This window comes from Miniopterus schreibersii, assembly GCF_964146895.1.
Source record: "Miniopterus schreibersii genome assembly, chromosome: 1".
Classification (NCBI taxonomy): Eukaryota; Metazoa; Chordata; class Mammalia; order Chiroptera; family Miniopteridae; genus Miniopterus; species Miniopterus schreibersii.
Window position 1 is genome coordinate 142553756 of NC_138101.1, and position 24873 is coordinate 142578628.

General features: G+C 51.0%; 1 protein-coding gene across 3 annotated transcripts; it reads right to left on the reverse strand.

Annotated features, from left to right (window-relative positions):
• Window positions 1-2152: 2152 nt before the first annotated feature.
• BMF (Bcl2 modifying factor) lies at window positions 2153-23073 on the reverse strand (the record flags this gene model as incomplete). Of its 3 annotated transcripts, none has more annotated exons than XM_081152314.1 (4): window positions 2153-6166; window positions 18342-18502; window positions 22440-22566; window positions 22877-23073. In XM_081152314.1, 4 exons carry the CDS (start codon window positions 23071-23073, stop codon window positions 6103-6105), a joined length of 549 nt encoding a protein of 182 aa, XP_081008440.1. In that variant the 3' UTR covers window positions 2153-6102. The 3 variants fall into 3 exon arrangements, with proteins under 3 accessions (XP_081008440.1, XP_081008439.1, XP_081008441.1); XM_081152313.1 differs by lacking the exon at window positions 22877-23073 and adding an exon at window positions 19979-20272 and having other exon boundaries at window positions 22440-22517; XM_081152315.1 differs by lacking the exons at window positions 18342-18502; window positions 22877-23073 and adding an exon at window positions 19979-20272 and having other exon boundaries at window positions 2159-6166; window positions 22440-22517.
• Window positions 23074-24873: the final 1800 nt, after the last annotated feature.

Genomic DNA, 24873 nt, shown 5'->3' on the forward strand with positions numbered 1-24873 from the left:
ATTCTAATACAAGGGGATAGCTGGAGAGGCAGGCTAAGGAGTGTGAACTTGATTCAGGAGGGCACGTTTTCCAGTGGGGAGCAATGGGATCGGGTCTATATTTTAGAGCAGTCCCTGGCCCCAGAGAGGTCAAAAAAGAGACTCACATTAAGACAACACAGCAGAGATAGAAAACAGGTGGAAGAGACAGGTCCTTGTAAGAATGGTCAGACCTTACTGATCAGCTGCCTACAAATAATAATAATAAAAGTAATAATATTATCAGCTAAAATTTTTTTTTACAGAGGATGCCAGCAGTTTGCAACCTGGAAGAGGTTCTTCACCAGAACCTGACCATGCTGGCACCCTGATCTTGGACTTCCAGCCTCCAAAACTGTCAGAAATAAATTACTGTTGTTTATAAGCAATAAATAAATAAATAAGTAAATAAGTAAATAAATAGGAGGTAAGTGGGGGTGGAGGCTGGGGCCTTTTTTAATTATTGATTTTTAGAGAGAAGAAGGGAGAGTGTGAAAAACATCGATTTGTTGTTCCACTGATTTATTCATTTTACTCATGCATTCATTGGTTGACTCTGAAAGTGCCCTGACCAGGGATCTGACCCGCAACCATGGCATGTCGGGACAATGCCCTAACCAACTGAGCTACCCGGCCAAGGCCCAGCTAACATTTACAGACAACTTAGTATGTACCAAGTACTATTCTAAGCATCTTACACATATTCACATATTTAATGCTTACAACCATCTTATTAGGTAAACAGATACTACTGTCATCTCATTTTACAGATGAGGAAACTGAGGTACAGAAAGGCTATGTGACCTGCCCAGTGCCATTTGGCTGGTTAGCAGCAGGGCCTGGGTTCAAACCTGGGCAGCTGCGCCTTTAACTTCTCACTGGACTTCCTGGGGAGGGATCAAAGAGAGAGAGAGAAAGGGAGGGGCAGGGTGGGACAGGGGTGAGCTCTCAGGTTTCCAGCCTGGGCAAGTGAGTGCAGCCTTACCCAAAGCAGGAGCAGATGACTTGAAAGAAAGACAGTACATCACCAATCACCTACTAATTCCCTGTGTAGCTCATAGGAGCTGCTAATGGGCTCAACTACAACCCAGCACGTGAAATGTAGAATAACATCCGGACGTGGCACCAGGCTGCACTTCTACCACACTCCAGTAAAAATAAACCTCTCTGTCCAAATATAGAGTGGTTAGAAGTGCCATGTTTTACAGGAGAAGAGGCAGTTATTTGGCATTAAAAATAGACAAGTTTTGGCTTCCCTGCAGATCTGGGCAAGAGCACTGCAGTTTCCAAGTGGAAACCCAGATGGATGGGGTAGGCCCCTCTCAGACTGACTCAGCTATTTAAAAAGCCCAATAGAAACTTGCATCCCCTTTCTGGGCCTCAGTTTACTCATCCATAAAAGGAAGAGGTTAGATGAGACAGTTCAGCTTTCACTTCAAACTCCCACTGTCTATGAGCAGAGGAACTTAAGTCCAAGCCTGCTCATCAGAGAGCTGGGAGCTTCCTAAATCATGGGGCCTGGAATTGGCAAGGCAAGTTGGCCCTTTGGCTCTCAGCTTACTGCTGACAGGACCAGGGGTGGTTTTCCCCAAGGATTTTCAGAACTCTGTCAAGAGCTTTAAATTACCCTCTTCAGTCAGACACATTGTTAATCCACAAAGAAATGCAAGCCAGGAAGTGCCCCTACAACTCTACCTCCTGAGATGCTACCTTGATAAAAGAAAACCCAAGCCCGGCTTGACAGGGGTGGGGGCAGTGGGGTATGGGCAGGTCCTTTGCACACATTCCCTTGAATCCTGCAAGGCAGGCACAGCTGTATTTTACCCAGGGAAGAAATGACAGCTCAGAGAGGTTACATAACTTGCCTAAGATCATTCAGCTGATGGAGGCTGGAACTGGGTCCAAATCCAGCTCTGGATCCAAAGCCCATGTCTTTCCACCTCATGAGGTCTCTGCTGTGCTGCTTACTGTGTGGTCAGAAGGCTCTTCTCCAGTCCAAGAGGGGAAGGGAAGTCCTGACAAGCTGGGAGCCTCAGGGGTAACTCAGGAGGGCAGCTGAGACACAAGTTAGGAGTCTCAAATTCCCTAATGGGTCCCATTGCATTTTTACCACACCTTCAAACAGACCAGCTTTGCTTTAAATGGTTTTATTAAAAACTGTACCAATTGATGGGGGGAACACACACACACACGCACACGCACACGCACACACACACACATTCAAAGAACAGAAATTCAAATACTCTGTACAGATTAAAAAAACAATGGGCCCCCATTCCCCTCCCTCTTTCCCTGTCTCTCTCCCAGAGGCAGAGTGCCTAGAACCCAGGGCAACTAATCTGGGATGAACAAAATGCTACATTCTCACTGGGTCTCCCCTGACAGCCCTGTGGACTCAGGGATGGGTGGCCTGCTGGCACAGAGGAGGGAGAGGCACTGGCCACCTGTGCAGAGAAGGGCAGTGTGGACCTGGGAGTCTGCACAGGCTCCAGGCACCTTCAGCTGCGAGGCTGGCACATCTCTGGAAGGGCTGGGCTTTCTCTACCATTCCCTCAAGGCTCTAAGTCCACCAGCCCTGAGGTGCCTGCCCACTGCCCAGTGTCCCCAGGAGGCTTCAAAGGCTGATAGGTTAACCCCTTCCTGGGACAAGTCTGGCCAAGGTGGCCTGCCACCAAGGGTCCCCACCTACACAGAGGGGCCCTAAGCTTCCTCCCGCCTGGAGTACAGCACTGATTTACCAAAGCCCTGGGAGCAGTGGCAATTTAAATATTCCTACTTTGCTGCTCTCTACTCTCCCTACCCTCTCTTCAAGTTCCCCCCAAAAGACAAGCTTTCATGGGCAGTGTACTCCTTGCTGACTACAACAGTCAAGTGGCTCCCCAGGCTCCTTCCCAGATGACTTCAGGCAGGTGGAGGCCCTAGCTGGGCCATCCCAATCAACCCCTCCCTGCCTTGACCAGTCAGGAGCCACCCTTGGACAAGGCTTGGCCACGGGGGACAGTGAGATGAGTCAGCTGGGCCCCGCTCAGCACTTTGAACATGCCTGCCACATAAGCTCTGGAAACAGACCCACTCCCCTAGGGGTTTGGGGAGGTCACTGGGAGGTGAATTTTTTCTGCCTCAGATTGAGCAGGAGATGGCCATGGGGACAGCTCTTCAGCAGCCGAGACTTTGAAGCAGGTAAAGGCAGAGAGGCCAGGCCCAGCTCTCCAAGTCAGATGTCTGGCCTGGGGGGGTTCCCTCCCCAGTTCTGTCCACAGAATTCCAGAAGCCCCCACTCTGGGGCTCAGAATTGGAAGGGCTGTTTTGACCCTGAATAGCAGGCTTCCCTTCCTCCAGGGCATTTCTACAATGGGGAGGGAGGTTTCCAGTCCCTCTCCCAGCCCCAACCGGCAGCAAACCACAAAAGCTCAATAAGTCTTCAGCTGGTTACAGGTCAGAACCCAGGTCAGACTCTCCCTCCCTCTCAATCTGATTCTCCACCCCCTCACTGGAGACAGCCAAGCCTCTGGGGGTGGAGGGTGGGAAGAGGGGCCCAGGGGCAGGGACATGTCTCCTGAGGCTGGACTTGAGGAATGTTCCGACCAACCCACCAGGCCAGGTCTAGATCACTAGGCCAATTAAAAACAGCCAGCCAAAAGGAACCTCTCTCCTGGGGCTATTCTGGGAGCTACCCCATGGGTTTTCTGGGGGAGGGGAAAGGAGGGAGCTTTTAAATTTTGTCCTGGCTTGCTTAAGATAGTCCTTGGCTTCACAGAAGACGGAGGCAGTACAGTCGGACCATCTTTTACCTGGCCCCAGGCTCAATGTTCAGATGGGCTTGTCAAACTCTGGGCTCAGTCTCAGGACAGGCCCTCCTGGGCCTGGCAGGGTCCCTGAAGTGTGTGGCTTTGCCTCAGCACCAAAGTCTAGACCATTTATTTGCTCTCTCACTCAGCTCAGATGGAAAGTCTGCCAAGAGAGGTTAAAAAATGGTTGGTAGAAATAATCCTGGTTTTCTTGTGTGTTCCACTCAAGCATATACCAGCAGCCTGCATGTCACAGCCTTGGTCCAGGAGAGGGGAAAACACCAAGTCTTCTGCACATCATAAATGGTATGGAGCCACGCAGGGAGGGCTGCATGTCACGATGGCCAGCGCGTTCCAGAGTCAGTCCTCATGCCTGTTCTCTGGGTTCCTTCTTGTAAGCAAGAACCCATCTTCTTAGCAGACAAACCATGGTACACACCCTGAGAATATAATTCTGGCCAAGAAGAGGTAATACCTCCAGAACATCTAAGTAGAACAAAACAAAGGCTTTTGCACAGTTTGAGGTCCTTCTCCTCAAGGGCCACTATGAGCCCACATGGCACCTTCATGCAGATTAGGAAAGGCACCGGTTCTTCTGGGCAGACACAGCCCTACAGGGGCATCCAACTTAGTGAGCAGAGCACCGACGGGTCTTTAGCCTCTACTATCTTCCTCTGCAGGTGCCCTTGTGCAGTGAACAACCTGCCCGGCTGTACATACAGGAGATCAAGGCTTTCTTCAACGGTACTGAGACCTACTCTTTGCATAACTGGAAAATCCTGGGCTTGTCAGATTTGAGTCTATTCTGGACTTCTCCAATTTCCTTGGGAAGCTCCGGAGTCTTCTCTGCCCAGGAAAGCCATCTTTTCTTTGGGCCTTGCTTCCCTGTTTAGCACCAATGTTATCTTCCTACATATGCACAAATTATCATTTAATTTCTAGGTGTCTGTTAACAGGTTCTGTTAACCAGATTCTCTGTCTTTTCAGATTCCCTGTGTCTGCTATCAGAGCTAGCAGACTGGCTGCTTTAAATTCTCTCCATTAGCGCCATGGCAGGGAGAGAGGGGAAGTTCAGAGGCAGCTGTGATCTTGCTGAATTCCAGAGTATGCCCTCCTGGCCTAGATGGGAGCTGAAGGAAGACAGGAAACCTGTACCCAGCTTTGACAGTTCTGCACTCTAATCATTGTCTGTTGCTCTAAAAGACACATTTCAGCTGACAAAGTCACAGTGCTGGCTTCTTCCTGCGTCATGCTAGGTGTGAAAAAGGAATGGGGAAGAGGAGGAGGAGGTATGTTGTTTCCAAGGAAGCCAAGGGCTCTGGGTTCCTCTGGGGCTGACTCTCACAGGTGGGATGGCCACATTTCCCAGTCCCATTGCAATCCTGCCCCTTCATGCCCTAGTGCTGAGATGGGGGTAGAATGCAGTCTGTTGCTGGGTCTTTGGAAAGAAAAGCCAACAAAGGCACAAGCTGCTGGTGACAGCACGCTGATTGGCTATTTGGCTCATCCATGGCTGACACGCAGCCAGTTTCAGGAAGCCAGAGGTGGCAGTGGTTCTGTACCTCAGGACCAATCCTGGGGCCTCCAAGTGGGACGATGTCAGATTTGAGGCCTACGCAGAAGTTTGGTTCATTTAGCGGCATGTTTGAGGGGTCCTTGGAGAAACCCAACCCTCCCTGAGGTCTGCTGGAGATGACAGGGGCTGGGCAAGAATCCCTGAGCCCTTGGGGCAGGCACTGACTGGGCCAAATGAGAACCCAGATATAGGCTGACTGGCCTAGTGAAATTGCCATGCTCAGCTGGAAAGCCCCTGGCCAGGGCCTTGGTGGGTTGAAGCAGTGTGACTGTCCGATCTCAGCCCCATCCATGGTGGAAGGCTGACTGGTTTGGTGGAACCAGGAGTGTAATCCAGTCTCTTATTGCTTAACTGAGTTCCTGTGGGTAAACTCCAGTCCACTGGCCAGAGAACATCACTACACGGTCATCTTCGACAACTGTGGACTGAAGGATCTGCTTGTCAGAGCCCTTGGGAGGACCCACCATCAGAGACACATCAGCCTCTACTTCAACAGTGTTTGACAAAGGCCCCATTCCTGGTCAAGGCCCTGAACAGGGAAAAAGGTCCCACTTGGGTATGTCTTATGTACACACAGAGATCAATTTTCAAGATAAAAACAACAAAAAACTTCACAAGACACAGTGTCAGTCCTCGCTGATGTCCTTCCTGTGGTGCCCCATTTGAAGAGGGCAGCCCAGCCTCACCTGGGACCTGCCCCATTCCTGTTCTCATCTCCATTCAAGGCGAGGTTGTGCAGGAAAAGGAGGAACTGCCACCACACGCGATTTTGGTTCTGCTGGTGCTGAAAGGAAAAAAAAAAATCAACGTCACTCCTAAGCGCAGCCTTAGATGACTCCTTATCATTTCTAATAAAAGTGTAGATCAACATGTCTGGGGCGGCACTTTAATCCTATCAGTAGAGCAAACGGAGGGGTGGGGGACACCAAGAGAAGTGGCGATGAGGGGGAGATAGTTGAGTTCTCCAAAAACAATTGCAGTTTTAACATTAAAAAGAAAAGACCAGCTCTTTATGCACTGTGCATAAAAGGATTAAACTTTTTCCCCTGCTTGCAGGATTTTCCAGAGTTTAGCCAAGTGCTGCTTTTAATCAGATTGGCTCCTGAGCCCCTCAAACCTCAGCTGCATGAACAACAAACTTTCTTCAGAAAGAAAGAGAAGTGCCCCCTTCTCCCCCCACTCCAAAGTAACACAGAGAACAAGGGGGAAAAGGAGGGAGCCTCCATCTGCAAGTGATTTGACACTGTGAAGGTCAAAGGGTTAATCTTCAATTTAAACCACACTGCTGAGGCAGCAAAAATCTGATTTCATCCAGTGCAAACACGCACACAGACAGACATACACACACACACACTTGTGCGCCCGCCCTCTCTCCCTTCCCAGCATCTCCAGCTCAGTACTGCCCTTTTTATAGCTGCTCTTGACAGTAAGCCATAAATAACCCCTCTTGGAGCGCTTTCCTACTGACTGGAGCCAATTAAACGTTAAGCAAGAACATACTTGAAAACAAAACAAAAACAAAGAATGCACACTACTCTCTGGAGGTTATCCCAGGTCCTACTGTCAGGCAGGGAAGCTGGGGGCGAAGGTCAGGGGTCAGTGACTCACAGGATTGTAGCTGGTGCCCCACCCACACAGGTACCATTTCCCTGGGGCCAGAGGAGGCCAGGAGGGGACTGAGGGGTACAGGAAGAAGCGGTCTTTGTTCTCTCTTTTGTCTGCCAGGGCAAGGAGGACTGGGCTGGGGCCCTCTCCACAGGGTTCTCAGTAGACAGGGGAATAAAAACCTAGTGTGCAGAAAGAAACCAGCACAGGCTGAACTTGGATTGCTGCAGTGGCCCGGGTAGAAAGCACGTTTATGTCAAGAGTTGGGGGAGCTGGAGCTCTCTTGGGCTGTCTTTAACCACAGCCCTGGCTGCCACTAGGAGACTCCTAGTCAGATAGGAAGAGGCTAGGATAAGTCAGTGGCAGAACTTGTGAAGCCAGAGCTTCACAAGTACATCTGGCCAAGGACAAGCATGCAGGTTGCTGGGTTCCCTTTCACTCTGCCTTAGGCCATGAAGAGAAGACAGGTGAGGTGTCAGCTCAAGCTGACCTCAGAGCCCTGCCAACCCAGGAGAACAGAATGCCCTATACCTGTGGCAAGAGCATTCTTCTTTCCCCTGTGGGAGGGAGACTGGAAAACAACCCAGGAAGGTGGAGGCACAGCTGGGAGGGGTAGGGAAACTGGGCTGTGCCACAGAGGAGGCCTGGCAGGCTTCTCGGGATGGGCGGGGGAGACTGATGGCTTCCTCGTGTTTTGTAAACAAAGATGAGTAAAAAGAGGAAACACACCCGGCTTAACAAAATCTGGTTACAGTAAAGCAGCGTGAAAATGGACTCAGCTGCAAACCTGAAGACTCAGGCCTGCAGCAGCTGGGAAGAACACCCTCCCCTCCCCTCCCCAGCTGCTGCCCAGGACAGGTGCAAAGGTCATGTGGTGGAACAGGAGGAGATTCCAGGAAAAGACTGGTCCCTGGAGAGGCCAGTCTGCTGGAATCCCCAGTCTCCTCAGGTGCCTGTTTGAAAAGGCCAAGTAACAATAACAGCCACGATCATAACAATAATAGTAGCATTGAGTATGCAAGGCCCTGTTTTGAGTGTTTTACATCTCTTCCTTTCAGAGTGTGGTCCATGGACCAGCAGCTTCAGCATCATCTGGGAGCTTATTAGAAATTTTAAAAGGGGACATCTGTAATACTTTCAACAATAAAGATAAATTTAAAAAAAAATAAAAGCAACTGATTCAACAAGCAAAAAGAAAATAAGAAATTTAGATCTACTAAATCATACTGTGAACCTGTAACAAGATCCCCAGGTGACTCTGAGACACATTATAGTATGAGAAGCGCTGCTTTATATACATTTAACTCCTTTGGTCCTCTCAACAACCCTATGAGGCAGGTATATATTACTGTCCCCATATCACAAATGAGATCATTGGAAGAGTTATATAAGTTGGTCACACAGGTAGTAAGTTTCAGGGACGGGACTGAACGCAGACTATCTGACCCTAGAGCAACGTCCTTACCCATTATCACTATGCTCTGAGTGCCACCATATATACCTTTCTTTATACCAAATCGGGCCCTCTGTTCTCCCCGTCTCTAAATCGTCTCAAAACAGCACTGTGGCCAGGGAAGGGAGGTCACAATTTTATGATTTGGGGCCTGGTCCAATCCCATCTCTGTATGCCTATTTCTCCCCAAGTTCCCCTAACATAGGCTGCCTACTGCCCAAGTAATTCCCTGAGCCTTGAGGTCTCTGGGAACAAGACAAAACAGCACCCTCACTCCCATTATTAGGGGTATTGGGGGACCCAGAAACAGCTGTGGGCAAGAGAGTGCTGTGAGACAGGAAGGCTAAGGTCGTGCTGGGAAGCACAGGCAGGCCTAGGCACAGGAGGGGGCATGCAGGTCCACCCTCTGAAGGATCCAGCTTCTGGGCCTCTGCCTGTGACAGACCTCAGGCAAGAAAGGCTCTGGGCCAGGAAGCAGAGAACCTGGCTGTAGGCTGTGGTCTCCCACCAGCCTGTCTGTGAGTCCCTTTCCTTATAAGAGAAATGCAGGTTCCCAAACTTGACTGTGTCACAGAATCCACTGAGGTGCTGCTATAAATACAGAGTCCCTGAGTCTCGCCCAGAGCAACTGAGTCAGAATCTCCAGGGAAGGGCCCAGGAATGTGTATATTAAACAAGCTCCCTGGGTGATATTTTTTAAATCAGAAGTAACATTTATTGTATTTTTTAGTCATGAAAGTAATACAAGAAGAGAAAATAAAATCATTCATGATTCCACAGTCTAGAAGAAAACACTCCATGATTTGGTGTTTTCTTCACTCTCTTTCAGCCTTTTCCCACCAGAGTAATGACTTGGCCAAGTGAAGGGTAAACCCTGCCCAGGTGGTTCTACGGCAGCCAGGCCACAGGCAGGCATTTGGAAACCACTGAGGTGCTTTCCAGCCCTCAGGTTTGTGATTTGGAGTTTGTCATCCACAATCATCTTCAAGATTACAACTCAGAGCTCCAACGACTGAATCCGTTTAGCCTGGCGGAGGGTCTGGGTGGGCCTGGGGAACAGGCTGCCTGGTACAGAGTGAGGTTGGCGGCTGCAGCAGCTGTGAAACCAGCAAGAGCAGCCCAGGAACCTGCCTGCAGCCCCCGCAGTCCCCGCAGCCCTTTCCTTGGGCATAAGCAGATGCCACACATACTCCACTTAGCCTTCTCCTGCTATGGGGCAGCCCCACAAGGCCCTTTTCTGAAAGGAAACCAACCTGCCTCATACAAGAGAATCAAAGAATGCCCTGATTTTGAGGAGCAACAATAATTTTTATTTTATTTTAATTAAACAAAAGGGCCTGACGAGAAAGAAAAGAAAAGGGACTTGAAGGGAGGCCAGTGAGAGAAACAGTGAGGAGGAAGGAAATGAACATTAAACCAACAGGATGAAGTACACAAAGACACCAGAACGCCAGAGAACCTGGATCCTTCCAGGAGCGGGTGTGGAGGAAAAGGGGAGAAAGAAGAAGGAACCAGGAAAGAGTGTCCCTGGCCTGGGACTCTCAGGTGCCTGGCACAGCTGCCAGCACATAATCTCAGATCAATGAGTGCAAACCCCAGAGCAAGGCCTAGCTCTCCCAGACTCGGCCTGAGCACCCCTCAAAGTATGGGAACTTGGAAAGAGTAGGCATTCCCAGAATACATAGTCAGGGTGCCCTCAGGGCTAAGGGGTTGGGCTACAGGGCACCGGGGAGCTGGTGGCAATTGAAGTTTACACCAGAAACACTCAAATTCAGAGTCTAGAGGGTAGGACCATGGCATGGAGGGAAAGAATAGAGGTGAAGCCCAAGGGAAGGGGTTCAAACATGGTAGATAAAAATACTGTCTACAGTTAAGAGAGCACAACCAGGCATTAGAGGCCTAAGGTCTGTCTTTGACTCAGTCCCATTTTCTTGCTGTAGTCAGGGGATGAAAGCAGTCTTTTGACAAGTGTGCCAGTCGCCCCCAGTGTGTGCAAGGTACTGTGACTGAATGGGCGTTTATCCTGTATAACAGGGAACATGTAGGGACACACAGTAGGTACTCAACAGGTACACACTGGACTGACTACAGAAATCAGCCTTGCAAGATAACCCACTTGTCTGAGGCCAGGAACAACTGATGTCTGGCCAGGTCTAAAGATGTACTTGATGTGATAGTATCAGCCTCTTGCTTGGGGAGAGGCCCAACTAGTAAAATGCTTTTTTTTTAAGAGCTAGCTGTGGTGTCTGACATGGTTGGATTACACAAATCAAACTCTTGTTTCATCCCAGGTGGCCTCTGCCCTAAGCACAAAGAGTGTTCCCTGCCCTCCCCAGATAAGAATCTCCCTCTGCCTCTCCCCTTCGGATCCAATTCACACCCTGGGGGGGGGGGGGGTCATCAGTGTTCCAGATGCTCCTGCAAGAGCTAATTCACCCTAAAGAACTAGAAGAAAGAGCAAGGCTACGCTGTGGCCCTGCTTTAAAAGAACCCTGCAAATTTACCAAACAGATAGCAATTTATTATATCCCATTCTCAGAACAGAATACTTCCCTATCTTCCTGTCTGTGCCTCTCAGAGATCTGGGATGTAGGGAGGGCAGGTGTTATCACTCTCGTTTCACAGACAGGGAAGTAAAGGCTCAAAAAAGTTACCCCAAGCAAATTAGTTGAGACAGGGGATTCTTCAGACCCCTGACTTCTGACTCTAGAGCTATGTGCTTGCACTAAAGTATTACGGTGTTTATTCACATTATGGAAATAGTATTAACTTTTCAAAGCGAATCACAACTGAACCGCTCCCCTAGTATGTTTAAAGACATTGTTTCCAGATCATTAACTACTTAGTAAGGATGCTGTGGACCAGAAAAAATAAACCTTTCAGAGGCAGAGCTAACTGAAGATCAAACAGAAATAAAGCTAAAACTGGTCTGAAATTATAACTTCAGATCATGTTCTGAAACCATGCTCAGTTTCTTTAAAACGCAGAACAGTCTATACTCTGCTTTATGGGGACACACACTCTACACAGTGACAGTTTCCTACCTTTACTCTTTCCCCCACCAAACTGTAAATCCACCCCAGCCGGGCTGAAGGAAAGAGGCTTGCCATTAAGAAACAGGAACGGAGATAAAGGAGACTTCAGGAAAATTCCACTTGAAAGATACTTTTGTTCAATTCAGCAAGCTTTTATCAAGCACCCAACTGAGCTAAGAGTTTATGAAGGATACAAAGACGAGCAATGCAAACTTTGTCAATGATTTTACAACCTGAAATGGAGAAAAGCAAGAACCCAGACTAAGTGTGACAGGAGGCAGAGCAGGGCCAAGGTAGGGACTGGGTGCTCCATTGTGTTCTCACTTTCCAGCATGTGCTTGCTGAGGAGCAGGGATGGGTAGGGTGGGGGACACCATGGTTTCAGGATCAATGAGATCTATGTGGCTTCCAGCTCAGCCACTTATAGTGTAACCTGGGCACGTTAGCTCACTTCTCTGAATCCCACTTTCCTAAGGGTGGGAATAATGGGCCCTAGAGGTACAAGGTGGCTTTGGCGATAAATGAGAAAAACCTGTGTAAAGCAGGGGGCCTGGTGGCTGCACTGAGCAAGCTCACCTCTCCTGGTGAGCTCGAGGGGAACCCGGACCACTTCGCTTTGCTGAGCTCTGCCCTCAACACGCTCGGCTCAGTGCCCATCCAGGATCACTGTCTTCTGAACGGACTCATCAAGTCCTGGGGAAATCTCACTCTGAGATAGGCCATGGCAGCCAGAGGCAGCTGGGCTCAGAATTCCAGGCTGCCGAGCTGAGTCAGGGATTCTGAACCCCACAGGGCAGCCCTTCGAGCCCAGTGGGCCCACTGTCCCAGAATGCTTCGACCCAGTTACCCAAGGAGCAAGCAACAAAATGGCAAAACAGAAAAGGTAAAAATTCTCCTCGCCGGCCTGGACGTATGGCTCAGTGGTTGGGCACCATCCCGTGCACAGAAAGGCTGCCAGTTTGATTCCCGGTCAGGACACAGGCCCAGGTTGCAGCTCAATCCCCCGTAGGGGGTGTGAAGGTGGCATGTGATCAATGTTTTGCTCTCACACTGATGTTTCTCTCTCTCTCTCTCTCTCTCCCTCTTCCTCACTCTCTAAAAACCAATAAAAAACATTTTTAAAAAACATTCTCTTTTCCAAGAGCTTCCTCAGCTGAGCCAGCAGTACTAACAGGACACTGAAGCCACAGGCCACCACCATGGCAAAAGGGCAACCTGGGGTCAGCAGGTTCTCAGACAAAGACAGGAGGGCCTCCTCTAATGCAACTGGAAGCCACTGCCTTCAGCTAGGGATGAGGCTAGGGATGAGGGACAGGCTGTGTACCACCCAGGTCTAGGGATGAGGGACAGGCTGTGTACCACCCAGGTCCCCAGAGCCCTGCTTTGCACTTCCATGGCCTGGAGGTAGGAACTGATGAGATCCTTACCTAGCTTCCCCTTAGGACAGTTCTGTGCTTCAGTCTCCCTCAATCTGAGAACAGCTCTAGCAAACTATCAGGCAACCTCTTAAGAGCTCAAAGGAACCATGGTGTGTGTGCTCTGGTTAAAAGCAAGGGAGAGGGGATTGAGAAGGGGGGCAGGCCTGTCATGGGTCTAACAAAGCTGTGGAGAAGGCACCCCAAGGTTCTGACTCCTAACTTGGGGCCTTTGCAACTGGCTGTTCTTGTCCCCACCTGGGACAGGTTCCCTGGACAGTACAAGGCAAGCTGAGCATGGAAGGTGGCCGGACCCTCCTCCTTACCATACACAGTGACTATTCTCATTCTGGTCCTGGAACATGCCCTCTTGGTTGCCAGATGTGGATCAAAAGGCAGACATTTTTATTTTTATTTTTCAGGGCCTCCCCCAAATCAGCCCCCCTCATCACTCCCCTCCTCCAAGAAAGAAACAAACAAAAGCCAACTCCCATCCCCACGGCTTGCCTTGGTGGGGAGGGAATGAACGGTCGGTAACTACAAGGCCCTTCTCCTAGAAGAGACAGTAGTCAGGTGCAGAGCTGTGTGGGGAACTCAGCCTCTAGTCAGCCACGCTGATGACTCAGAAGCTAAATATAGCGAGCGATATAAACAGAGCCAGCCACAGAGCAAACACAGGGCCCCCAAGCCCTTGCGCTGGCTCTCACGCACGGCAGCTTTCCACAGCCCCTCCCTCAGCCTCACTCTTCCCAGGCAGTGTCTTAGGTGGACCTCCCACTCCTGGGACGGAGACTGGCTCTGGTGGGACCCTTCTCACTTTAAGGCAAGTCTCCGGGGCTCCTGCCCAGGGCTGCCCCATCTAAAGCCTGAACAACCTCACTAGCTACAGTGTGAGTTCCTGAAAACCACTCACTAACAGGGAGAGCATCCCAAAGGGTCAGGAAGCAGTCAGGGGCTCCCTGAACAAAGCATCCAGGCTGCTGGCAGAGAAGCTGTTAGTTAATAAACTATGTAAACACCACCCTGGGTACAACTGCCCAAGAGCTCCCCAAGAACTATAAAGGCAGGTCCAAGCGAAATCCTAAAATCATCTTTTAACACGTTTCCAAAAGTGTTAAACTGTCCATTCCTTAATAGCTATGTGTCTTACAATTTCCAAAGGGCTTTCACATCAACTCTGCAAGGTTAAGTATCAGAAACCAAGGTTCAGAAAAGATAAATGATTTGCCTATGAACAGAGTACTCATAAGTGGCAGAGATGAGATTTGAACCAGGATCTGCCTCAAAGTCCAGGATCCTTTCTGTGATACTACAACTAAAGAGGGTTTCAACTGAGTGGCTGAAATTTTTCTCAGATTTCATTTTCCAGAAAGTCTAATTACTATTCAGGAAATTTCCAAATCTGCTTGTTCTGAATGGAACTACTCCTTGTCCAAGTGAAAAAGCCATTTCCAACATGAAAAATTCCAACCCTCCTTTAGCTTTACTCAACAGTCTACAGTAGCTACTTTTTTGAGTATTCTTGGCTTCATAACATTACACAAAAATACCGCCACAGATTTAAAGATGGTGCCATTGGGACAGGAGACTTTCTCATGGGGAGGGGTCACCAGCTACTACTGCCCATTCTTTGGCCCATGGGGGAGGAGACCACAACAGGAGGAATAGGAAGAAGCTGTGACTCACCCCTTCTGATTAGAGCAGCCATGAGCTCAGTGAGGAAGCAAACCTGCACCTCCTCTGCCCTGCAGGAGCTGAAAGGACATGGAAATACCAGGGCACCCTCACAGAGCCTGAATCAAGTTAGGCCACAGTAAACAGACCATGAGAGGTCACCTGCTGCAGCCAGGCAGCTCACAGAGGAGCAAAGAGGGGAACCTTCTACTCCAGACCCAGCCAAGGGAAAGTAGAGTATGTGACCAGGTTTGAAAAGGCTTTTACCTCCACTCGCTCTGCCTCCAACTCTCTTGTTGCTTTGGAGACCCAAAAAGCACCTCGCTGACATTAATCTGCGTCCAATTCCTTACTGGTTGGTCCAGAGGAGCCACCCTGAACTGATAACTTGAGTAACTGAGCTAGATCTGCATGCTCTTTGGGAAATATGGCCAGCATAAACGGACACCGGGAGAATCTGCAACCTTTTCAATCTGCGGTCACGTGATGCACTCAGTTTGCCACAATGCCATCCTATATCGCACTACCCATCATCATACCCCCTCCCTTGGCTCCACATCTCCTAGGGAGAAGGTTTCCCCTGATACAGAAAAAGAATAACTGAGGTTTGAACCAGGGACAAAAGTCAGAGCTCACACTCCCTATAGGACGCAGGGATTTATGGCTACTTTCTGACTTTGGGACGCCATCCCAGATCCAAGGAGAAAGATGATGACCAGGCCCTTTCAACTTCCTACGACCTCTTGGATTGTCTTTTGTGGCTCTCTAAACTCAGCCTACAATGACGGGGAATGGCCATCATTCTCAGAGGAGAATGTACAAGGCCAAAGCCCACAGCTAAACAGCTTGGATAGTGATTTCTCTGGACAGGGTAGGTAGAGGGGAGCTCAGGAAGCAGGATGATGGGTGGGGTGGGAAATGTTGAGGGCTGATCAGGATTACAGAGAGACAAAAAGAAACAAGAATTAAAGAATACCTACTGATGTGCCCGGAATTTTCACAGGTATTATCTCACTTAGCTTTCAAGTAAAATTCTGTGGTATTACCTCAAATTTACAGAAGAGGAAATAGGTTTGGCAAGTTCAACTGACTTCCCGATGGCTAGCAGGTGGCAAAACTGGTATTTAAAGCTGGGCTTTCTGACTTTATACTCAAAACCCAAAGATTTAATCCTAAACCACTTCCTTCCTAGGGCCTCAGTCTCCCTGCCTGTAAAGATGAGGGAAGGGAAAAGGGAAAGAAGATAAAAGACAAGAATGTAGGAGTGTTAACAGTACTTTTCAGATATAAAATATTAGACTGTAGTTATGTAATAATCAAGTTCAGAATATGACTCACTTCTTAAAACTAGCTGCCAAAAGATTCTATGTGTGCAATTATCCTAGCCCTTCCCCCAGGATGAGCTCCTGGTGAAGGTCTGTGAGCAAGGTTGGTGGGGAGGAGGGAGTATAAAGCCAGAGGACTCCACAGACAAAAAGCCTGGTTCTTTGTAATGGAAAGTTTGGGAAAACCAGCTCTGGACTAGAAAGGCTTCACTGGCAAGCCTCTTGACACTGCAAGATAAAAGTAAGTCGCTGGCAGGTGGATGAGGGGCACAAGGAACTCAGGAGCCCATACGGGGTGAGGTGCAGAGTAGGGAAGACTCTTTTACAGTTAGTTCTCCTGCTCTACCCTTCCTCCTATTGGGCTGGGATGGCTCTGACAGAGAGGATAGCATCCTGTCTAGGGCTGAATCAGGACCTCAAAGAGGCAGCCTTGGCACAGCTGGCGTGGCTCAGTGGTTGAGCATCGAGCTATGATCCAGGAGATTGAGGTCCAATTCCCAGTGGGGGTACATGCCTGCATTGTGGGCTCCATCTCCAGCAGGGGGTGTGCAGGAGGCAGCTGATCAATGACTCTCTCATCATTGATGTTCCTATCTCTCTCTCCCTTCCTCTTTCTGAAATCAATTTCATATATATATTAAAGAGGCATCCCTGGGCTGGGGGAAATGATGCCAAGCAGCACAGAGCAGGGGCAGACCGTGGGATAGGGCTGCCTCCTCCTGTTCAGGACTGAGTCAGGAAGAAAGGGCCCTGGGCTGTGGTCTAGTCCTATCCTCCTAGCCTGCTCCCAAGGCTACAGGAGCTCACCGGAGGAGGGAATATTCTGGGAAACACCTATTGAAAGAGACCAGGTCTGTTGGAAATTTTAAAAAGCTGCCTTCCAACCGGTACTATAGATGAGTGTAGGAGACCCACAGCCACTGTGTCCTCCAACAGCTCCAGCACCAGGACTGGAAGCTGTGAGCTGGACTGAGCCGCAGGCCTGTACAGGGTAGAGTGAATGGGCAGGAAGGAGGCCAAGAGAAAGAAATCAAGAATCAGAGTGAGTCCACACATGGACTGAAGGGGAAACTCTAAGCCAAGTTTCCATAGAAAAATCAAAGGACGGACTAGAAACTGGAGTCTGGGGCCAGAAGAGGAGGCCAAGCTGCCTTATTATCTAAGCATAGGGCCACCCTCCCTCCTGATTACTAAGGGAATAGGTGAGCCTAGCAGGACCAGTTCTAGACTCAAATTTCCCTCAGAACTCCTTGGCAGAGGGCACTAACCATATCTAACTCTTGATGGACTGTTCTCAGGAGACCCAAAGTCAAATTCTGTCCCCTCTGGTGCTGGCAATGGTTTGGTCCTTGAGTCAAACCTACTACTCCCAATAGCTCTCCTCAGGTCACCTGAAGTGACCCATCTAACCTTAGGATCTTGCCCAATTGTGGTATTATTTATTTTCCTGATTTCCAGACAAATGGACAGACAGATACAGACACACACACACACACACACACACACATCCTGCAGGCCAGGGACACTGTCCCAGAAGTAGGGAATGTGTTCATTTCCAGGTGACGTGCCTCTGCTTCGGTGGCAGTTGCACTAGCATAGATCAGCCTCAGGTTCCTCTCCCTGCTTTGGCAGCCCTCCAGAAAGCCAGCCCAGAGAGGAAGGGTTAAGTGCCTGGGGGCCGCCCAGACAGGGCTGCAGAGCAGGGCAGCCTACAGCCCGTGGCACGAGGGCTCCTTCAGCACGAGCCTGCCAGCCGCCGCCTTTGTTGACGGACTCTGCCACATGCTCCACTGACACGGATGCCCCGCCCTGGCGGTGCTGGTGCCAGGCTGCCGGCCAAGCACCAGGCCGAGCGCCCGGCCGCCGGTCTGGAGAGACTCTCTGAGGTGCACTCTCCGGAGTCCCAGGCCCCAGTTCCCAGACAGAGACAATGAGGAGCAGCCTCCCCAGCTGGAAAGGATCAGGTTACAACCGGTTCCACCACTTTCCCCCACTCAGGCCCATCCCTCAGCCTTGGTTATTAGGTTCCCATTGCACCTCAGCCAGGCACCCCCGACTGTCCAGTTTCACTGCAACACCCTGAAAATCTTCCCCTTAGGTCTGTAAGGGACAATCTCCCAACCCTGGCCTCAAGAACACAGTTTGTCAAGCAAGGCTGCCAAAAGCCATCCCATTTTCCAGGACGGAGGATGGTAGCATCTCTCAACAAACCATTCTTATGGAGCCTGAGCAGAGAGTGGGCAGACAACCAACTTGGAGCTCAGAGATGAGAGCAGGCATGCTCATCCAGTAGAGCCCATCCAGTCCTAGGGAATCATAACAGTCAAGGCCAAAACGCTGGGACCATATTCTTGAGGTCTGGCAAGACAGAGTTGCAGAGGCAGGTCCCACCCCCCCAGCCCCAGCTAACTCAAACCTCGCCCCCCACCCCACCCCAGGGCCCCATGCCTACTTGCTGCATATGAAGCCGATGAAATTGGTCTGCAATACACTGAAGCTTTCTGGCAATCTGTATCTCTGCTCGATGTTGCCACTGTCCTTCGGGGGGCTGTTCACCAAGGGGCAAGCCTGCAGGGAAACTGGCAGGGAGAGGGAGCCGGTAGCCAGCATTGCCTGCAAAGACAGAGGGCCCACATCTCAGTATTCTCCACAACTGCCCCTTCCTCCCCACGCCTAACACTCCTGGCAGAGACCTGGGGCTGAGGCCTTATCAGGGCAGTCCGCCAAATTTGGACAACCTGACTTGCTTGCTCCCCAAATGTATAAAAGTTGATGCTGGGAGAACAGAAGGGAATCATCCCAGCCTTCCCTTCAGTTCTACATTTGCCAGCAGTGCCATGGCAAAGGTACTATGTATGGGTGAACTTGCCAACCTTCTGTCCTTATTTACCAACCTATGCTTGACCACAATTTATTATTCATGTAGTAGCAGGTTGAAGCTATTCTCTAGAAAAGCACTGGAGACAGCTCTCCAGAGTTCCTGGGTTGAGCAAAGCAAGGGAGAGAGAAAGAGAAAACCAAAATGTGTCTTCACTTTTTAGTGCAGCATAGGAAGGCTAGTCTCAGGTCCTAAAGCTCTGGACAATGGTACAAAAACAAGAGAGAGAAAACTCCTCAGACCCACAGAAGAATCAAGTTCCTCTCTGGAGGCAGCCTCAGGCAAGACCTCAAGATCAGCGCTCCACACTAACCAAGTGCTGGCAGTTGAGCTGCCGCTAGGGGCACCCGCCTGCCTCCTCCCTCCTATCCCTCGTCCCGCCAGAACTCGTGTGCCAGAATGACCCTATGGGTTGAATTACCCTATGGGTTGGCTCCCTCTGGGAATAACTGCAGTGTCTCCCAATATATCCATCAGACTCAGCAAGATAGCCTCTGAGCCTTTCCCTTCCCTCCATTAGCTATTGTGTTAAAAGAAGAAAACAGACCGTCTAACCCTGCCTTTTTGCCAGAGGAGAGCATATAGCTCATAAATAAACCACTTAAGTCCACAAATGAAGGGGTCTTGTCCTATTGAGCCTTGGAAAAGCCCCTCTGCTGGCATTGAGCCTAGGCAGTCCCAACCTCTTTTTCCAGTTCCCCTTCCAATGCACAGAAAGTCCCAAGTGACGAGTGGGGGCCACCTTCTGCCTTCAGGAACCTTCTGTCCCAGAACCAGCTGGGTTTTTCCCTTCAGTGTCAACAGCGAGTCACAGATCCCCCAACCTTCTCAGAGCAATGTTAGCCACTTTAAAGAAGGTACATCACTACCAGGACACAAGAGGCTGAACCACTTTATGGGCCACAGGATGCAAAAGCCGAGGCTCAGGTACCCTCTCTCCAACTCAACAAGATACAGTGGACCCAAGGATCCCTCCAGAAAGGGACAAAAGAATGGAAATATTGGCAGGGCAATTTGTCTTTCTTGACGCCCAAGGAGCACAGGTAAGGAGCAATGACAAGCAGAAAGGTAGCAGGTGAGAGTTGAGGGTATCAATAAGCCCCTGCTGCTCAATTTGGGGAAGGAAATAGCAGAGGGCAGGTTTGGGGAGGGAAAGTCCCCTCTTTTCCCCAAGTCTCTATGGGAGGAGTCCTGAGGCTAAGAGCACTCACCATAAAAGAGTCGCTGGGGTTCCTCGGTCACCCCACAAGGCAGCATGACACCCTGGCTCGGGGAGGCTGGACTGAGGGTCTGGGTGGCCTTGTCTTCCTGGCTGATGGGTCGAAGCCCAGGGCCACAGCAGTGGGTGAGAGGGAACAGCTGCAGGCGGCTGAGGGGGCAATCCAGCTGGCTCTGGGCAAACAGGTCAGCAGAGGGCAAGCTCCCAGGCTGGGTCCCCAGCTCATCCTCTGGCTGAAACACATCATCCTCCAGCTCCTCCACACACTGAGGTGGATCCATCTCCCCTGTTGGGCGTAATAAGGCATCCAGGATGCTAACCTATCCCCTTCCAGGCCAACCCTGGGGTGGGAGTCCTAGAGTAGGGTCCTCCCCTCCCTTCCTTCTTCTTCTTCTCCCTTCTTATTTGTGGAAGCGAGGCCAGGTACTGATGACTGATAACACTGGTGATATAGTAGTGCCAAGGGTGACACCCATCCCCAAATGTGGACTACCTCATTGTTCAGGGACTCTCCACACCTCTTTTCTGAGCTCACCCAGAGCTACCCTCCCTTCAGCCTCTCTTCTGACCCAGTTGGTCACAGTCATGAAGTTTGACTGCTACCAACTCTGAGCAATAGCAGGGGTGTGATCAGCTGCTACAAGCACTCAGGGTACCTGGGGAAATGTCAACAAGACTAGCCTCTGTAAGTGGCTGTGGGAGGGCAAAAGGGTGCTGTGACTGGTTGTACACATAGTGCTCACAACACTCTCTCTCACTCACTGCCCTGAGGAGTAACCAACCACCAAGTCTGAACTCAGCTCCAGGCTCAGCAGTAAAAACAAAAGCCAGCCAGCAACCCTAGGGCAGACAGGTTCCCTCCAAACCTGCTAAGCCCTGCCCAGCTGCCCATCTACTCTAGTCTCCACCCCCAGCTTGCTCAACACAACAAACAGGCTCCCTGGTGTGGTAAGAGTGTGTCCTGGGAGAGAAAGGGAAGAAAGACCCAAGTTAGTCATTGCAGCTGCCCTCTCAGCCCAGTAGAGCTGTCTGCCCACCACAGCTTGGCCTAGAGGGTAGGTCCAGCATCCAGCAAAGTAGCTGACCTCCTCCGGCTCAGTCTACTCACTAGTCTCCATGATTTCAAATCTTTCCCCACAATCTATCATTCCTGCCAGTGCTGAACCTTATATTGGTACAACCTGCCTCACAGGAGGAAGTGAAATTTGGCCCTTTCTCTGTGACCTCACTCACTGCCTAAATTACTCAGGTTGTTGATATGAGTTTCTTGGTAATAAAGAAGTTCCTCTTGCTCCACCTGATGACTCTTGGAAGTCTGACCTTGGAGCCACCTAGCATCTTGAGTTCCCAACCCAGCCCCCTACACACAAACTAGGAACTCTGTAGAGCCCCTGGAGCAGCCAGAAGCAAAACCACCTGAATGGTTAAGGATAGAGAGAGACAATGTTTGTCACTGCCAGATTCAATTAGAGATCCCCTGGGAATTCTGCCTCCCAGTCTCTTGCCTTTGAAGAACAAGCCAAATGGTCTGTGGGTTGGTAAAGTACTTAAAGAAATCTCAGTTAAATTCAGAAATCCTGGCTTGCCCAAATGCAAGCTGTCTCTCTGAAGTTCTTGCTTTAACCTTCCCTCTATCCCATCTAGTCCTGAAGCTATGGTCCTATTTCTGCCCTCTTCCCTGCAGAGTGAGGAGATGCCCACTTGGATGGCAGGAGAGGCACCCAGTGTTCTTCGAATAGTGTTTCCCAAAGCGAGGAGGGAGAACTCCAGCTTATCAGCACCGGGAAACAAAGTTTCCTGCTGAAAAGACCAAAAGCTGTCCTGCCAGTCACCTGGCAGGGGCTCCCCTCCTACCCTTCAACCTCATCTCAGCAAGCTGGCAATCCCAACCTAAAAAGGGGCCCTCCAACGCCAATCACAAACAGGACTCATTGTCTTGTTTCTTCCTTTGAAGCCCGTCACCTCCCCCCTCCCCCTCCCCCTCCCCGCAAAGCCCCAAAGTTCAACCCTTGCCTGGACTGGACAGTGGGGGAGGTACAGCCAGAGGGTGTGGCTCTGCCAGCCAGCGGACCCTTCCTACTCTCCCCGGGAACTGCAGGTGGGAGCCTCCGGAGGGGTGCTGGGCAAGGTCAAGTGTAAACTGGGATACAGTAGAGACTCTCTTCTCCCCGTCCCCAGAACTGAAGAGGTGATGTCCAAACTGGCAGGAGGAGCACTTCCTGAATGCGGCGCTAGGGCAGGCTTTATTCCTAGCGAGGGAAACTGCAGCCCGCTGCAGCCATCCCGGCCCCTGTGGGCTCTAACAGGGATGCTGAACTTAGACTCCTCCTCCTAGGAGAAGGCAGTAGGCACTCTGAACTCTACGGGGCTAAAGTCTGGGAACGCTCACACACTCACACACACACACACACACACACACACACACGCACGCACGCACATAACACACACCAGACCTGGGTGACTCCAGGAGAGAGTCTCGGCCTCCGAGTCGTGATGCCAGGGCTCCGCGCCAGGGTCCAGCGTGACGAGCACTCGGGGGCTTGGCGCCCAGAATCAATTGGGAAGAAGGGGAAAGCCCAGCTGTTAAGGAGAGGGGCTCTCAGACTCCGCTGGGAGGCAGGACGCCCCACAACTTCCTGCCCTACCCCAGAGTGAGACCCAGAGACCCGGCCGTTCTCGGGCGCCCAGGTCGGCTCAGCAGCGCACCGCAGGTTCGCCTGCCCACCTGGACCCGACTCCTGGGACTCTCGAGGGCTACTACCCCCAAGCTGCCTCGTGGAGCAGCGCACCTAGATGTGGGTTCTGCACCCTGTTTCCGCAGCCCAGCGCCCCAGTCCTTCATGGTCACCCCAGACACCCGCAGCCCAACCCTTCCCGGGCCCCCACGCACAGCGCGACTCCTCTCCCCACTTCGCCGAGGAGGTGCGATCCGACTCCGCCCGGCTCCCGGCCGCCCGGGCGCTCTGCGGCTGTTGCGGGAGGCGAGAGGCAAGAGCAGGGGCGGCGGCGACAGCGGGCGGGCGGGCGCGGGAGGAGACCGCTCCGCACCGCGCGGTATTGTTTCCAAAATGCGCCCGCTGAGGGCATCCCGCAAACAGCTGACTAAGGCCCCCCCCGCCCGCCTCCAGCGCGTCACCAGACCGCTGGCCAATGGGGAGTGGAGCCCCAAGTCCCGGGCTAGGCAGCTGCTAGGGACAGGCACGAATGTGCGAACCTTCCCTTAACGTTCAAGGGGCCGAGCAAAAATTCTGACCCGCGCCAGAAACGCAAATGGCGCGTCGTCGTCCACGCAGATTCAGTTCCTAACGCAAACTCGGGAAGCACCGGAGAGTCCCTGAGCCCTTTACATTAGGGACGAGCAAGGGGTTGCCAAAGTGACTTTTTTGTCTTCTTTCCCGGGAATGGGCTAAATAAATACGTCGTCAAGGCAGGAAGCGGAGGAGGGGGCGGAGAGCTTGTAGACGGGGTTGGTGGCTTCCCCTGGGTGCAGGTGCCCGTCCCTGTGGATCCTGGCTTGGTGGCAAAGCACCCTCCCGCTTGCCGAGCGAGTCAGCAGAAAACTCCAGCCCTAAATCTGTAGGAAGCCTGAGAACTTGTGTCTAGAGCTGTTACTGAGTGACTTTCAGATCAAACACACGCAAAGGGACCCTCAGGTCCTCTTCCTGACTGGGCGTGGACACTTACAGAATAAGCATCTGGCTGAGGAGAGGAGAGATCAAGCATGCAGGGACTGCTTGGGCAGTTGACATACATCCTGTTTAGGGCAGCATCCAGAGGTGGTGCAGGTGCTGCCAGAAGAGCTAAGTGTCCTGCGCATCGCATGCTGCTGGTAGGGGACTCTGTGGACTCCTTCACAAACGTTTATTGAGCATCCGTATTGTGCTGGGCTCTGGGCCAGGTGCCAAAAACCTGGTGTCTGCCCTCAGAGAGCTTACAATCTACTCGGAGAGGTAGACTTGAAAATAATGGAAAGCAGTATGAAATGTGTTAATTTCAGGGATAATGATTGCTGGGAGATGCAGAAAAATTCAGAATCCAAAGACTGTGGAAGGCTTTAGGGAGAAGGATTTTGAGTTGGGCCTTGAAGCATGGGGAAATTTTTCAATAAGGAAAACCAGGTAAGACAGCTGAGGCACAGGGGCAGCAGAATAAAGTAAACTGGGGAATCTGTCCTGGGAGCAGGCTAGAGGATGGGATTATTGGGGGCACACTGGGATTTAGGAAGGATAGCATGGACAGGTAGATTTAAGTCAGAGTACCTAAATGCCAGGTTGGGGAATCTGTACTTATTCCAGAGGCAAGGAGGAGCCAGCAAAGATTTTACAGAAGATGAGTGACTTGGCCAAGCCTGAATTTTAGAACAGATAAATGAAGAAGCCAGAAATGAGTGAGAGGGAGCCAGTCCCTGCAATAGACTAGATGACTGATTATGGGGCTCGATCCCAGTGGCAGTGGGGACTGGTGGTCCTCTGACTACCAAGCTGCTCTCTCTGGTGGTAAACTCACAGACTTAAGGTGGAGCCGGGACCTTTAGCACAGAGGAGCCTGAAGTCATCTTATACCTTTTTCCTACCCTTCTTTCCTTAGTTCCCTCAAAGGGTACCTGAAAGCAAGCAAACCAGGCATACTGAGGACTGTGGTTGCTAGAGTAAGAAAACACTGTCCCAAAAGGATGAGAAGAGGGAAAAGGGAAGGACAGGAGAGTCAAGGTTGGCTAGCAGCCCAGTCGCCCTAGGAGTTGATGGACGTCCAAAAAGAGATGCTGGAGCGAAAAGGAGGTATAGTATTTTACCAGGAGGTTTGTCCAAGAGGGAGTCAGAACCTGTCATGCCCCATGCCAGGAGATGAGACCAAACCCAGCCTCTGTGCAAGGTTCTCAGGAGCCCT